Source organism: Lichenostomus cassidix, chromosome 11 (assembly GCF_008360975.1).
Source record: "Lichenostomus cassidix isolate B80296 chromosome 11, HeHo_3.0, whole genome shotgun sequence".
Lineage (NCBI taxonomy): Eukaryota > Metazoa > Chordata > Aves > Passeriformes > Meliphagidae > Lichenostomus > Lichenostomus cassidix.
Window position 1 is genome coordinate 2,973,907 of NC_139492.1, and position 14,718 is coordinate 2,988,624.

Sequence of the window (14,718 nt, forward strand, 5' to 3'; positions counted from 1 at the left end):
CCCCATTCTGATAAGCAGCTGGCACCTGACAAAGGAAATGTTTTTAAATTATGGTTTTGAACTTATTTTATTAACAAAATTATGATTCCAATATTTCCAATAAAATAGTCACTTCCAAGGTGTGCTTGCATAAGAATATTGGTTTAATTTAGAATGGGGTTTGACAGAGGGAAGCCAGGAAGATTCACAGCAAAACCCTCTATTTTGGGCCTTTATACAGTAAATTATTGCTGCAAACCTTCACCAGACCACCTGAACACTTGGGGCTGAGTCTGATATCCTCTGGTGCCTGGACAACTTTATTTTCTTCTTAGTTTGTGAATTGCATCAGCATCCAGTGAAAACCAGGCTTTGCAGCCATAGGTGATTCTGTTTTATGAAAAATAAGTTATTTGTATTGGAGAAACCAGCAGAGAACCTTGGAAACTCGGGTTTGAATTCAAGAAGAAAGGCAAACTGTCCACATGAAATACGAGAATACGGAATTTATTTCCCCCATAGATTTATTTTCTTACCATTAATGGGTATAAATGTACATTTACTGTCTGGAAGAGGAGCTGGGAGCATTGCATCTGTCATGCAGCAGGAATGCCTGCAGTGGAGCCTGCTCTCCACACCGAGCTGTTTCCAATCAGTTATCAGCACCAAACGTCGGATCAAATTCATCCCAGGCAGGAGAAAAAGAAAACATCCTGATCCAGGTGAAATCCAAGCCGAAAATCGGATGCTTTTCAGATCTCTCTGCTGCTGTCGAATGGCAACGCTGAGATTCCCCTGCTGGTGGAAGTTCAGATGCTCTTCCCAACTTCCCTTTCAGCAAACAGAGGATGCTATTCCCACCTTCCAGCTGCTGGGGTTGTGTTTCCAGGGTGTTCTGCAGTTGAGCAGCTCCAGGTGCTTCCCAAAGCCCCTCGGTTTGGCCATGAGCAGGGAGAGCTGGGCTGGGAATTGGTGCAGAGGTCACAGCTAAGGATTCTCCACTCCTGATCCCTCAAGAGCTCCCTGGTAGAGGCTGTTGTACAAGTGAGCATAAGTTTTGTGGAAATGTGATAATCTGCTTTTTAATAAGGTCTCATTCACTCCAATCAGCTCTGTACTTTTGGAACACTTGAGGCTGTGTAGTCATCACTGGGCTTATTTAACTTGATTAAGTTTTACATTAAGTGCTGAAGCACTTTGTTTTAAATACAAACATTTTTCAATGAGTGGCTCACAGACCTGTCTCTTCCTTTTCCGGGCTAATTTAGAGCCATGTTGCAGACATTAAAAAGGAATACAAAACGACAGAAAAATAGGATCTGTGTACAGGGAAAAGGTATTTTGGGGCATTTTTGCAATGAGTGTTGCTTCTTCCAAAAATGTCTGCAGTGAAAGTTTGCAGAAGATCCAAAGCAGGGATCCACCTTGATTTGAGGATTTACCAGACCAGCAGAGATCTTTGCTGCTGTCTTGTGTTAAATGTCCTCACAAAGTAGAGTCCATCAGCTGGCTCATAAATACAGACTCCAGCTATTCTAGAAATTATGGGAATTACCAAAACGTTGGCATTTCTGATCATAAATAACAACTGACCAACGCTAAATGTTGGCTGCTCTATTGGAACAAAACCCCTGTGGGCAGAAGAAGGCCTTGTAAGGTCATGATGACATTTTCCCTAAAGCTTGACGGGAGAAATGGGAGTGTGATTAATTAAATTTGTGATGGGAACAGAGCATTCCATGCCAATTCAGGCTGTTCTGTGTGCATTGGATTACCAGGAGCTGTGCAAGACACTGGGGATGATGGAGGGAGCGATGGCACTGAGCAGTGATGACAAACACCCTGAAAATCCCTTCTCTAACCAGCTGGCAGTCCTGGCCCTACCCAGGAGGGCACAAACCCCACTCCTTGTGCCATGGGGTGGTGATGACAGTGGGAATTCCGTGCTGAGGCTCCTCTGCAGGCTGGCTCTGGATCACGGACGGGAAAGGGAGGGAGCGCCGGGTCCGGCTGCAGGCAGGGGATTGCTGTGCTTTGCCTCTGCAAAGAGAAAGGGCCTGGTTCACTCTCTGCACTATTGCCACATTGCTCCCAGCTTCTCCTTCCTGCTCTCCCTACAAGATCTCCTGCTTGGGGATCACTGTGTGAGGCAGGAGCTGTGCCACAGCGCTGGTTCCTGAGCTAGAGGCTAGTTTATAGTCTTCACTGCCTGTGCTGGCAGAAGGAGATGGAAGGGATGTCTCGGGAGATGCTGTGGGAGAGAAAAGAAACAGAATTAACGTGGACTTGGAGGCTGTTCAGTGGGAATCAGTGAACCAGCCTACAAAGCAAGGAGCAGGATTCCTGTCTCGTCCTTCCTTGGTGGTGTATGAAGAGGCACAGACCTCCTGGGTTCTGTCCATTCTGTATTTTGCACTTGGGAAATGTCCCCAGCTGCTTTTCAATCCTTCATCTCCGTGTCAGAGAGCTCAACCTGCAACCCCACTGCAGCTCTTTTACAGAGCACAGCATTCCTCCAATCTCCTTTGCTGGGAAGGGGCTTGGAAATGAAATAAAAGCGACCTAAAGTCTGTGATGCCAACATTTCTATAGCTGAGAAACAGCAAAATTCACTCCAGGAGGTGCATGATTTTAACAGGCAGAGGGAGGGAGACTGAGTGCAGGACATTGTGATTGCACACCAGTGGTTGTTAAATTACAATTCCTGTTCTATTTTGGTTTTTTAACAGCATGGGTCCTACAGGGGAGAAATGCTTTAACCAACACCCCAGCACTGCCCAGGGTGCTTGAAGGTGGTTTTGTATTCAGGTCTTATTTTTTGGTGACAACCACAGGGAACTCCTGCTACAAAAAAAATCAGTTCTCTTTTGTGGTGTCACATGGCCCAGTGGTGCCACATCCATAGAAACACCCAATCTTGATTTCATGGTTTATTTTTTTTTTCAATCTTGTGAAGTTTTACTAACATTTCAACTGCTCCCTGGACAATGCTACCATTAAAAATCCTAACTTCTCATTGGAATCACATGGAGTCAGCCAGGGGGACTGAGAGCTCTGATTCCAGTGTAACACCTAAACTTCTATAAATAAACTTAAAGAACTTAACTAAACTTCAATCTACTCAAATAAACTTAAAGGACTTAACTAAACTTAAATTTATTTAAAGAAACTGAAAGAACTTAAATTAAATTCACTTAACTAAACCCGTTTTTTTTTTTCTGAACTGTGTCTCCTCACCAGTCCCTTGGCTATGCTGACACTCATGATGTAACAATGGGCTGTAAATAAGGTAAAAATGGGCTGTAAATAATGTAAAAATGAGCACATACGGCCTGGAGCAGCGTGAATCACAGAGCTCATGTTGCTTTGCAGGACATGTCCTGGCAAAGGCTCCAGGTTGAGGTTGGAAGGTCCTGACTGGTACTGGAGGTCAGCACTGGTTCCTGCAAGTGGAAGTGAGAACAGACAATTCTTTGCATAGTTCCCGACAAGCCAGACGCTCTGGGCTGAATCTTTTTCATCCAGAGGATGTGGAAGACCTCTGTGGGTGAAGGTTAATGGCTCATCTTCACTTCCTTCCTCTGCTGCCCTCTTTGCTCTCAGCCTCTCACTGTCTAGGAACAGTCTCCTGGGATGGCTGGGGTTTCAGCTGATCTGCAGCTGTGCTGCTCTGTCTGAGGCTGTGTCCCCAGTTCTGCTCCTATCTCTGTTTCCCATAGAAAAGTTATAAATTTTGCGTGTTGATGGCAAAAAATGTGTTGTCTCCCTCAAACTGCCTCAGGTAGGAGGCCCAAGTTGAGTGCCACAGCCCAGAGTGGATCCTGTGCTGTAAATCTCACCAGATTTACAGAGCTCAGCTGGAAAGAAATAGCTCTGGGGTTGGACTGCAGGGAGAAGGATCCCGGTTCAAGCTACAGCTCTTAAAATCGTTTTGGTTGGAAAGGATCTTAATGCTCATCTCATTCCACCCCCCTGCCATGGCAGGGACACTTTCCACTATCCCAGGTTGCTCCAACCCTGTCCAGCCTGGCCTTGGACACTCCCAGGGATCCAGGGGCAGCCAAAGCTTCTCTGGGCACCCTGTGCCAGGACCTCCCCACCCTCACAGGGCAGAATTTTTTCCCAATATCCCATCCAAACCTGCTTTCCTTCAGTTTAAAAACAACTCCCCCCATCCTCCCTACCACACCACAACACCCAAAGCCCTTTAACAGCTTTAAGACAACCCAGCTTTGCCACATTTCCTCAGGAGATCTCCCTACCTCCCAGCAGCATCTCCTGCAGCAAGCTGTCAATCCTGGCCACGCCAAAGAGCTTCACAAACTGCACTTGCTCGATCATCTGCCAGGTGATGCTCTGCAGGGGTGGCAGCAGCAGCAGGATGTCGCTGAACCGACCCCGCGAGTCGTACTGGCGGTCGTTGATGTAATCCTCCAGGTTCACCTGCACCTGGAAACGCATGTTCTTCACCTTGCCAGGCTCGCTCAGCCCTTTGCAGTCTGGGAGAGGGGGGAAAAAAAGGAGTTAATTGCTGGTCTGTGGGAGGAAATGTTGCCCTGTCGGGCAGGATGGCAAAAGGATGAGGTGCCAGGGATGCTGTGACAGAGTGGCTAAGATCAGCTGAGAGATTGGGCTGCCATTGCTTCACATCTCACATGGAAAGGGAAGCAGTGAGGACTGGAGGAGAAACATCAATTTAGGAGACTTTGAAGGGAAACACTAAGAAAATAGGAGTTTGGTTCACCTGGATATGTCTCCCCACTGCCATTAGCAAAGGGGAAAAAAATTAGAAGTGAAAACATTTATCCTTCCAAGGAAACAGCCTGGAATTTTCCCCTGAAAGCTTTGAGTCACAGCAACCACCATTAAATGCATGCAGTTTCAGTGCCTGTGTGTTGTGATTGCACTCACTGCAGCATCAGGTTCTTGTCTTGCTCCCCTGGCTTTGACCTGTGCTAAATCCCTTTTTTCAAGGACCAATGGTCCAGCTTTGCTTGAGCAAATAAATGTGCCTCTGGGTTGGGTGAAGTGCTGGGATTTACAGCTTTCCACTCCTGCCTCTGCTGTTATCAAAACCTGAGATTTCTGGATCAGTGCACCATTTCCTTCCCTGTCTGCAAAGAATCCACAGGCACTACATTTTCGGGATGGTAGAGCCAAGAGACGAGATAAAGTGGTTAACAAATGACTGTATGTCAGCATGAAGCTCTGAGGACATTCCTGCTCGTTAGCATGGATGAACTTCACTCCTCTGGAGCTTCACACTTCCTCCTTCCAGCTGAAACCTCAGCACCTCACTGTCACATCGATCTAAAGCTGCAGGGAGACACTGATCAGCCGAGAAGGTAATTTGTCAAAATCAATTTGATGAAAGCACCCTCACTCTGCTCACAGCAGGCTTTGCTGAGCCAACGTTCATGACGTTCCTAAAACTCCTGGATCTTGATTTTTCATCAGTGAATGCAGCAAAAAAATCCCAATAGTTAATGGAAGAGACTTTGATTTCTCCATGCTGGAAGACAAAAGGGCGTTGGGATTGTTCTCCCATCTCAGAGCTCCAGGGGGATACACACTGGAACCCCCTGTGCTTCTGGAATGAGACACAGCAAAGCCTCCAGACAAGCTGTGTTTTGCCTCTGTGTTTCCCTGCTCCCCTCCCTGTGTGGATCAGCCCTGCCCTGGCTCAGTGCTGGTTCCCAGCAAGATCCATTAGCAGATCCCTGGCATTTCTGGGCACTCTGAGCAGCCCAGCTCTCTGTGGTTTTTGATGTGCTCTCTGATGGATGCTCCATTGGCTCACTTTGCTTATAAATAATTAATACAGGCAGATATGTCCTTAATGAGCATCTCCTGCCTTTCAGACTGATGGGTTTTCCCAAAGCTGAGCTCCTCCAGGGTCTGCAGAGCCTTGCACCTCAGCCTGGAGTTCATACTTGCTAAAGAGTAAAATACTCAGGAATAAGTCACTTCTAACTTAAAACTGCACTACTGAGCATTGCTCATTACAGGACAGGCAGGGGAAATGCAGAGCTGTTTCCAGGGAGTTTTCCTGGTTATTGGAGAGCCCCCAGCTCCTTGGAATCTCACCTGGGTCAAAGAAGATGATGGCTTTCAGGCAGGCATATTCATTGTCATCGATCTGGATGTCCCTCAAGGGCTTCACCAACTCATCCAAGATCCTGGTGGCCACACGAGCGATTTCCAGCTCTGGGCAGTGCATGGGGATGATGAAATCATTCCCTGGGAACACAAGAGCAATTCCCCATCAGGTTTTGGCTCTAGCTCTGGTCTCATCCCCCCAAGGAGTGTTCCCTGATAGTGGATAGAGTGTTCCCTGTTCCCAGTGCCATTTGCAGCAGATTTCCAGTCTGCAGCTTTATCATCTGACCCACGAGGGAGAAGCAAGCCTGGATCTCATTCCCTGGTCCTTAATTATCTCATTTGCACATCAGAGCACCCACACTGTGCACACAGCCTGCTCCACGTTCTGCTCTGCTTTGCCCTCTGTTACACTGAGCATCTGTTTGTAAGCAGCTTTATTTTTGGTGTGTTTTCTTTTCTTAAATAAAGTTATCCCTCTCTCTTTTCTGCAATGTGAGACTTTCAGGGTCAGTATTCTCCTTTTTCCAAGAACAATCCCACCTGGGGTGGCAGAGAGCTGCATGAAAAGGAAACACCTATTTGCACTGTAATTTTTAATCGACATTTCTGCTACGTTTTTCAGTATCCATACCCAAATACCTCATTGCCTGTGCCTTGGCCATTTCAGGTACAAAAACAAGGCCACCAATTTGAGATGCCATTTAAACACTGGGAGGTTCTCATCCACCATTTCAAAGCAGTGAGGGAGCAGTTTTAAAAATCCCAATGAATTTAATTTTTACTTTTTACTCTTCTCTCAAGCACTGACTCTCCACCCAGAAGTGCAGCCCATGCCCAGGAGTGCAGAGGGGATTCAGAGAGACAAAATGCCTGAGAATGACTTGGGAGGGGTGAATTAAAACAGCAGGAATGTGTTTGACCACTTTACCTAATAGCAGAAAATCAGTGTATGGTATGGACCTCTTGGCCACCCCGAGGAGCAGATGTTCCCCTGCATGGGCTCTGAGCAGGGCAACCTGCAGGGGAAAGAAATCAGGTTATATTCCAAAAGCAGAGGATGCTGAGCTGTGGCTGTTTAATTAAGCCAAATTTGGTGCTTGCTTAGATCTGGCAGATCTACAGATAAAGTTCTGTTAGGGGTTAGAAAATATATGTTCACTTTGAGAAGTGCTGCATTCATGGCAAGCTAATTAAGAAGCTGTTTTTAACTAAAAGAGCAAAGAGAGGGTTGAGCAATTCGAGTTCTTAGGAATAAACAGATTTTATATTCAACTACTAGGTACCACTAAAAACAAAATCAGCCTTTTTTGAGTGGATCTTTTGCAGGCTGGAGCAACCAACTCCATATTTTGAGGGGCTTTGGCTACTGAAGTCATCTTTAATTAGTCCCTTGGCTTCATTACTCTTTCTCTGCTATTAATTTCTTGCTCTGCTCAGGGTGATCTGCGTGTTAACTCCAGATTCTCCTGCTGAAAGATCCAGCTGGGAATTCCTTCCAAAGGTTTTTAGGGCATTTGCATTTTCACCTGGTCGTCGAGGGGGAGCTCACAGAAGGCTGGGATGTACTTTGCCCATTCCACCAGCACCAGCAGCTGCTGCTTCATGGATTCACACACGTCGTTGATGGTGGCAACCTTCTTCATGGCAATGTCTGCGCTGTGCACGGGGCTCAGGGATAGGTACTGCAAGAGAAACCACCCAGGTGTGCTTTACCCTCCTCCAGGGCAAAAATCCATCCCATCAGGGCCTTGAGGAGGCATTCCCGTTGTGTTTGGACAATTCTGTTCCCAACACACAGCCCATGAGCAGCTTCCACGAGGTGGTGCTCAGTCCCAACACACACCCAGCCCTCCTTCCCCGCTCTCCAGGCTGGCTCAGGACAAAATTCACATTCCCATTCCCAGCACGAGCCAGCAGCACTGTGCCTCAGCTCCCCATCCATCACTTCAGCCAGCCAAATGCAGGAAATGCATCCAGCCTTTTTCCCCCAGGGATGCAAAACACCCTTTTTGATGGCTGAGGGGCTGTGTGGCAGGGAGAGGGTTAAAAAAAATAATAATTTTTGAGAAGGAAGTGGACTCATTGCTGCATATAATGTGCAACATCTGGAGGGTATGTTTCAGTGGAGAAAGGGTATTTGCATAAGAATTAAAGGGACGCTCAGGGTGAAATTTAAGGTGGAGCATGAAATAAAAAAAGCAATCAGCGTCAGCTGAAGCCCATTGGAATTATTCACATTATTTTCCTGCCCTGAAATTGGTATTCTGATGAAGAAGTTATGAGGAAAGATAGAATCAACCATGACTGGAACATTTGGTTCAGAGCAGGACAGAGAGAGCGCCAAGGAAGGATAAAACTCTCTGTGAACACAGTGAGTTTTTAGGGGTGCAGCAAAAATTTAGGCTGTGGGAAAAGGGGACCTGCAACATCCCTCAGCCCTTGGAATTTTGGGTTTTTGTCCACACCAAAGGCTGCTCCCTGCAGGATGTGTTGCCTTGATAATGGATTTTTCCTGTCTGCTGTCAGACAGTTTGCATTTTCCCCCCTGTGGGTTCATGCAGGAGCCATCCGAGGGCAGAGACAACACTGGTTTAGCAGGCTGGAATTGCTGAGGGCCACAGACCCGTTTGGAAGGTGTCCCCACGTGTCCTACCTGCTGTGCCATGGCCTCAGCCTGGGTGAGGACGTTGATGGAGAGAGAGCCATTGTCCTCGTAGCTGCTCCTGCGGATGCTGATCCTGTCACGCTCGTTCTGCACGGCTGAAAACAGAGAGAAAGTGCTTGTGGCATAGAGAAACTCCCAGTGGGAAACTCCCAGGGGTTGTGGCAGTGAGAAACTCCCCCCAGCCTGCTGCTGCTCCTTGTGGTTCAAAAGCAGCAGTGGGTGAGGCTTTGCTCCTGCAGTCTTGTTGGATGATGGAATAAACACCTCTGGGGAGGGAAAAGGCCACTTCAGGGGGAGAGGACTGAGCACGAGAGGGAGATGAGGCTGTTTGGAAGTGGGATGTTGGGTGGTCCCACTGGGTCTGGTGCAGCTCAGGGGGAATTTAGGGATTTGGTGTCACCCCTTTCCACATGGCAAGGTAGTCACACTGCTGGAACCCTGGCCTTTGGTTCCCTTTCTGAAGACTACTCTGCTCAGCTCCTGATACTGCAGGATGCTCCTGGGGCTGCATCATGGCAGGGCTGGAAAACCATCCCAGATCCCACCTCAGAGCAGCCCCAAGTGTCCCCTTGGCACCACAGTGGTGATTCCAAGGGACATCACTGCCCACGGGAGGTGGAAAAATCATTCAGGAAGCTTAAATTCACTGATTCCCCCTTAAAATCATTCCCTCAGCCCTGCCCATCAAGCTGTGATTTCAGTGAGTCTGAAACCCCAACAGCAGTGATAGCTGAGAACACCAAGCCAGGGTTTGTCACCAACCCTGTGCAAATCCCTGCTGGAATCATCTCAGCATCCTGAACTGTGATAACAGCAACACCACAGACCTCAGACACACTGCAGGGACCACAGCAGAGTGAAGATCAGCCCAGGCTCTTTGCTGGCGGAAAACTCTGGACATGCCATGGTGAATTGGGAAAAAAACAGTGATTTTTGAGGCCCACTGCACCCTTTAAACCATCCTTTTCCCTGGAGCAAGAGCCACATCCAGCCCTGAGCTCCATCAGCCCTGCACAGGGAACAGAAGGCATGGATTGCACTTCAGCTTATTTTTGCAGCACAGTCTCCAGGAGCTGACTCGCCTCCCCTGCAGCCATCGAGTGAAACAGCAGCAGAGAAAAAAAGGAGAATTTAGATTTAATCCAAGCTGTTTTCAATGCTGGTTTCTCCCCCAAGCCCTCTTGCCTCTGTCCAGCAGCTCAGGGCTGGGGGAAGGAGGCTGAACACAGTCAGTGTTTCCCTGGCAGCTCCCAGATCTTGGCTACAAACAGCTTGGAAAGGAACTCACCAGGTCCTTAAAGCAGAGGGAGCAGGAAGATTTAGCATGTGGTGATAGTGCAACACATCCCTCCTCCTCCATCCAGCAATCCCAGACTGCCTTCCTTTCATTTAGGGAGAATGACTCAAACAGAGCTGCCAAAGCTCAGCTCACTCTGTGCTTTAACCCCTTGGCTGTAAAACAGTGAGGATTTGTCTCAAAAGTGGCCACTGGAGAAGATTTTTCCAGCAATATATTATTTTTTTTTCCTGCAGGATCAGCAAAGCTATTTTGCCATCCTTCTTTTGAGACTTTGCCTCTCTGCTGGGTATTGTTTTAGAGCATCATTTTTTGCACAGAATTCTTTCCCAGGAATCCACACAAAGGAAAAACCTGGGCACTGTTTTGCACAATTTGAGGGAAGGTGGGTTTTTCTGCTAGCTCACGTGCAAAGCACTGCTCTGGTTTCCTAACCAGCCTCCGATGAGAGGCCAACAAAGTGAAAGGGCAGAAAACAAGCAGCAGTGACAGAAATCAATGCCTCCCCTTATCGACAGGAGCTCAGTGTTTATTTTCCAAGATCTGGGGCTCAGCCTTGCTGTCAGTGAGGATCAGTTTGTGGGGATCTCACTCTGTACCTCAGAGCCAGCCTTGCCTGCAAGCTGGGTGCATCCATTTCTGAGCAGGGCAACATACAAACTTATTCCTGGAGCATTTTCAGGCTGTGGACACTACAGAGAGGCAGTTAGTCATCATTTTGGAGAAAAAAAACAACCACAGCCCTTGTGAGGCTCTGCTAACCCACCTTAGACAGCAGCATAAGTTGCTTTATGCATGAGGAGGGGTCAGCCAGGGATCCCCAGCCTGAAGGTGAAGGTGGTTATAGGAATATAACCATAATTCTGACCCTTCAGGGGTTTTATAACACCATAATTCTGACCCTTCAGAAAGGAGAATGGCAGCATCCAGCACTCAGGAGAAACAAGCCTAACCCAATCTGCATCATCACTGACTATTTTGGAAAATCCCCATCCAAGTTTCTACACCTGGATTTATCCCAGGTGCTCACAGTGTGGGGTTTTTTGATTACCTGAAAACATGCAAGTTTTCCCTTTCCAACCAAGTTGCACCCCTGATTTTATGTAAATCCTGCAGTCCCAGGCAGACCTGGTCCCCACGACAGACTCCTTTAAGAAACCTCAGCCTGTTTTTCCCCCGGAGTGTTTTTATGGCACATATTTCAGTGCTTCCCTCATGCTCTGATAAGCTCAATATTCCAGTGTAAGTGGAAGGTACACGACTTTCTCAAGGTGATTGGGGTGTTATTGCTGGAAGTACCCAAGATGTGGTGGAATTAGACACAAAAGGGAGTTAATGTTTCACCTGCCACAAAAATTAATCTATTACTGTGCAGTGATTATATTGCTGTATTTATTGTGTTTGGGAAAGGGAAGGGACAGGTGACTCCTGGGGAGGCAGTGGGAGTGCTGCAGGGACGTGCTGGGGTGCTGGGCTCAGGGGGGATCTTGGCTTTGCTGTCAAATAAAACTCAGCAAAACTACAGGAAGGACTAAAATCCCAGTGCTGGAGGCCAGAGTTGGAAATGGCACAGAGAGAAGGAGGAGGGAGGTCCCTGCATGGTGCACTCAGCCCTGCTCACAGTGTTTCTGTCTTCACTGACAGATTTACTCCTCCTGCTGCCTGATTAATTTACATCCACAAATAATCTTTTCTCCCTGAGCTACCTCGGATTTTGTAGGTGTGCTGTGCCTTATTCACAAATAAATCCCCGTGGTACATGTACATTTAATCCTTTCATGGGCTTTGGGGCTGATTTATGACTATTGAAGGAAGACAAGAGCCTTTATCTTTTCCATCCTTCTTTGCAATAAAGTGCAGTCCCAGCATTCTGAAAGCTGGCAAAAAAAGATGTGCAAACAAAAGGTAGGAAACAAGATAGAGGTCCTGTGAAACGCTAATAAAACTGTCCCATAAACCTGTCCAATTGCACAATAATAAATAAGAAAAAGCCTCGAACCCTCCCACTGTATTGCAGCAGTAAGTGATACAACAATTCTTTTAACTTCTGCATGAAACTAAACAAGTTCATGCACATTCATAAATTACTTTGAAGGGGATGAGACGTTAAATATTAACCCCCTTTTTTTTTTTTTTTTTTTTTCACCAGCAAAGTGAATCCTGACAGTGCAGTGCTGGAATTTCAAAAAGCTTCCAGGTTTTCAGGCGCTCAGCTCCCTGTGAGGAGATGACCTGGCTCACTTGAGAAATCACACCCTGCTGATTTATTCGAGGTTAAACATGATCTCAGGGAGATGTTAAAAATAGCCTCCTGCTGTTTTCCTTGGGTGTTTGAGTACCTGGTGTTCTCCTCAGCCACCGGTGCTGCAGTGACCAAAAACCTGTCAGGTAGCATTGTGCAAGACAATAGAAATCGAACCTTGAGTGCAAAGAGAGAAAATCAGGGAGAACAGCCAGAAAATCCCTAAAACATCCAGACCACCCTCTGGCACAGTGCCTTAGCCACAAAGCAAGAATAAAGGAGTGAATCTCCTGTAAAAATCTTAAATCCTAATCATCGAGGTGTTTCAGGAGATGAGAGGGTTTTGTGTTCAAGCAACCTTTTCCCTGCCCCTCATCCTAAGTTTAATGGTTGTTATTAAAGTGAATTATTTGTTTTAAAATGCAGCTGGGATGGGAGTGATTCTGAACGAGCTGTTTGCTAGGAAATCTGGGACGAGGACTTTCCACCAGGCTCTAGTTTTGTCCCTTCCCTGCTCTCCTTAGTGCCAATGGAACCTGGATCCCAACTCCATGCACCAGCTGGAAGGTGTGGGGCAGCCTTGCTCCTTTCTGGTTGTAGATCAGATCCAATCTGTACAAACAAGGCAATCTAAAGATCCTACTGATCATTTTCTCAACCATTCCCTGGGGATCCTGTTCAGTGCTCACCACCCTCAGGGGGAAAAACCTTTTCCTAACACCCAACATAAACCTCTCTGACACAGTTTAAAGCTGCTCAGGTATTTGCATCACACGGCTTTTTCTTTAGGGAGAACTTTCCCTTCTACCAGGTTACACAGTTCCTTGTACTTCCTTAGCCTCCAGAATTGTTTCCAAAAGGAAAGAAAAAAAAGGAAAAGGAAGATCCAAATGTGTCGCATCACGTCTTACAACACAGGAAGATTGGATAAATCAGATCCCTCTGGATCCAAAATTCCCGTTTATATCAGTGAGTTTTGCCAGGGAACAGCAAGTTCCCCAGGGCTGAGCACACAGACACCGAGCACTGGGTCAGTGGGGCACCTGCGAGGGTGGCACAGCCCTGCTGTCCCCACCCCAGGCGGATTGTCACAGCCAGCCTGGGAAAAGGATCGTTTCCATCTTCTTCCCCTCCGCTGTGGATAAACAATGCTATTGCCACACCCTGGAAACTCTGATTGCTGCTCGAAGGGTTGGCCCAAAAGGAATGTGCCAGGGAAAGAGTCGTGCCCGTGCTGGGACACAGAGCGCGGATGTCACCGCTGTCACCTCCCAGCTTGAGCTCCTGCACGCTCCAAAAGATTTTGTACAAATATTTGTGCACTCCAATAGCGCCCTATCCAAGACATGGCTTCTCCCTTTCCCTGATGCTTCGCAATGCTGTTTAATATTAATCTAGAACCACCCAAAAGCAAATAGCTGTGTTCTCTCTGTGCACACAGTTGTGCAAGAAATTCTCTTTCCCAGTCCTGCACATGTGCTCGGGGTAGAGCTCTGGCCAGCTAGGCTAATTTCTGCACAGCAGTTTCTCAAGGTGCTTTAAAAATCCTTCTTGCCAAACGCAGGAGCATTTTCTGAGCACACAACTCATAAAAGAGCTTCAAGGAATGTGACGATGTGGAACTTGCAATGAGTCACCTTCCATCGAGCTGCACTCAGTGATGGAGGCATGAGCCAAGGTTTTATAACTTTTACCATAAAAACCAATAAAAATCATGCTTCAGCTCAAAGAATAGATCTGATAACCAGATTTCAGCCTTCCCAAGCAGTGCAGTTTGCTGCATTGGCAATTGGCTTTATCCCCATCTAGAACTGACCAGATCAGCTTCAATTTGGGTCTTTATTAATCTGAGCTCTATTTATTTTTCCATCTGCTGCATTTACTCCATTTCTCCTAAATTAAACCAGCCGGCATTTTTGCCTCATCCATGACTTATGCCAAATTTCAAGACACCCTTCTTCTCCAGGAAAACATATGTTCAGAACGTCGGAAAAATCATTTCAACACCCGTAAAATCTTATGAATTACCAGAAATTGATGGCAAATTTCCCCTTGGTTTCAGTGGGGCCACGATTTCACCCCTTGGGTGAACTTGGTGGCATGGAAAGAAACTTCCCAGCTCCTCTCTGCTTCCCTCGTCTTTCAGCTGACAGTGGGTTGGGAAACAGCAGGGTGAGGAGTGTTGAAATCATCACCCAGCTGCCTGCACCTTGGGAGGGTTTGGCCTCAGTGTGTCACTCAGTGGACAAGGACAATCACAGTAAAACAGGATCATCCATCCTCTCCCAGTGTGCAGAAGTGGATGAGCAGAGATGGGAAATGCTGTGATAGATCCCAGACTTCCCAGGCAAGCTGGATGTAGGCACAGTTTAACAGAAATTGGTTTTCTCCCACTGAGAATTAGGCACCATAACAGTATTTCCTTTAGAAAGA

General features: G+C 47.0%; 1 protein-coding gene across 6 annotated transcripts in view; it reads right to left on the reverse strand.

The window, feature by feature from the left end:
- Positions 1-465: 465 nt before the first annotated feature.
- Positions 466-14,718, reverse strand: part of LOC146432060 (hepatocyte nuclear factor 4-beta-like) — a 34,691-nt gene continuing 20,438 nt past the window's right edge. For 5 of the 6 annotated variants that reach the window (XM_085071431.1, XM_085071430.1, XM_085071429.1 and 2 more), the window contains 7 exons: positions 8,735-8,841; positions 7,608-7,763; positions 7,010-7,097; positions 6,067-6,219; positions 4,242-4,478; positions 3,309-3,422; positions 466-2,230 (listed from right to left, as the gene is read on the reverse strand). In XM_085071431.1, coding sequence (XP_084927557.1) covers positions 2,094-2,230; positions 3,309-3,422; positions 4,242-4,478; positions 6,067-6,219; positions 7,010-7,097; positions 7,608-7,763; positions 8,735-8,841 — 992 coding nt within the window. In that variant the 3' untranslated portion in view covers positions 466-2,093. The remainder of the gene's footprint in view (positions 2,231-3,308; positions 3,423-4,241; positions 4,479-6,066; positions 6,220-7,009; positions 7,098-7,607; positions 7,764-8,734; positions 8,842-14,718) is intronic. The other variant, XM_085071433.1, reaches the window with a different exon arrangement.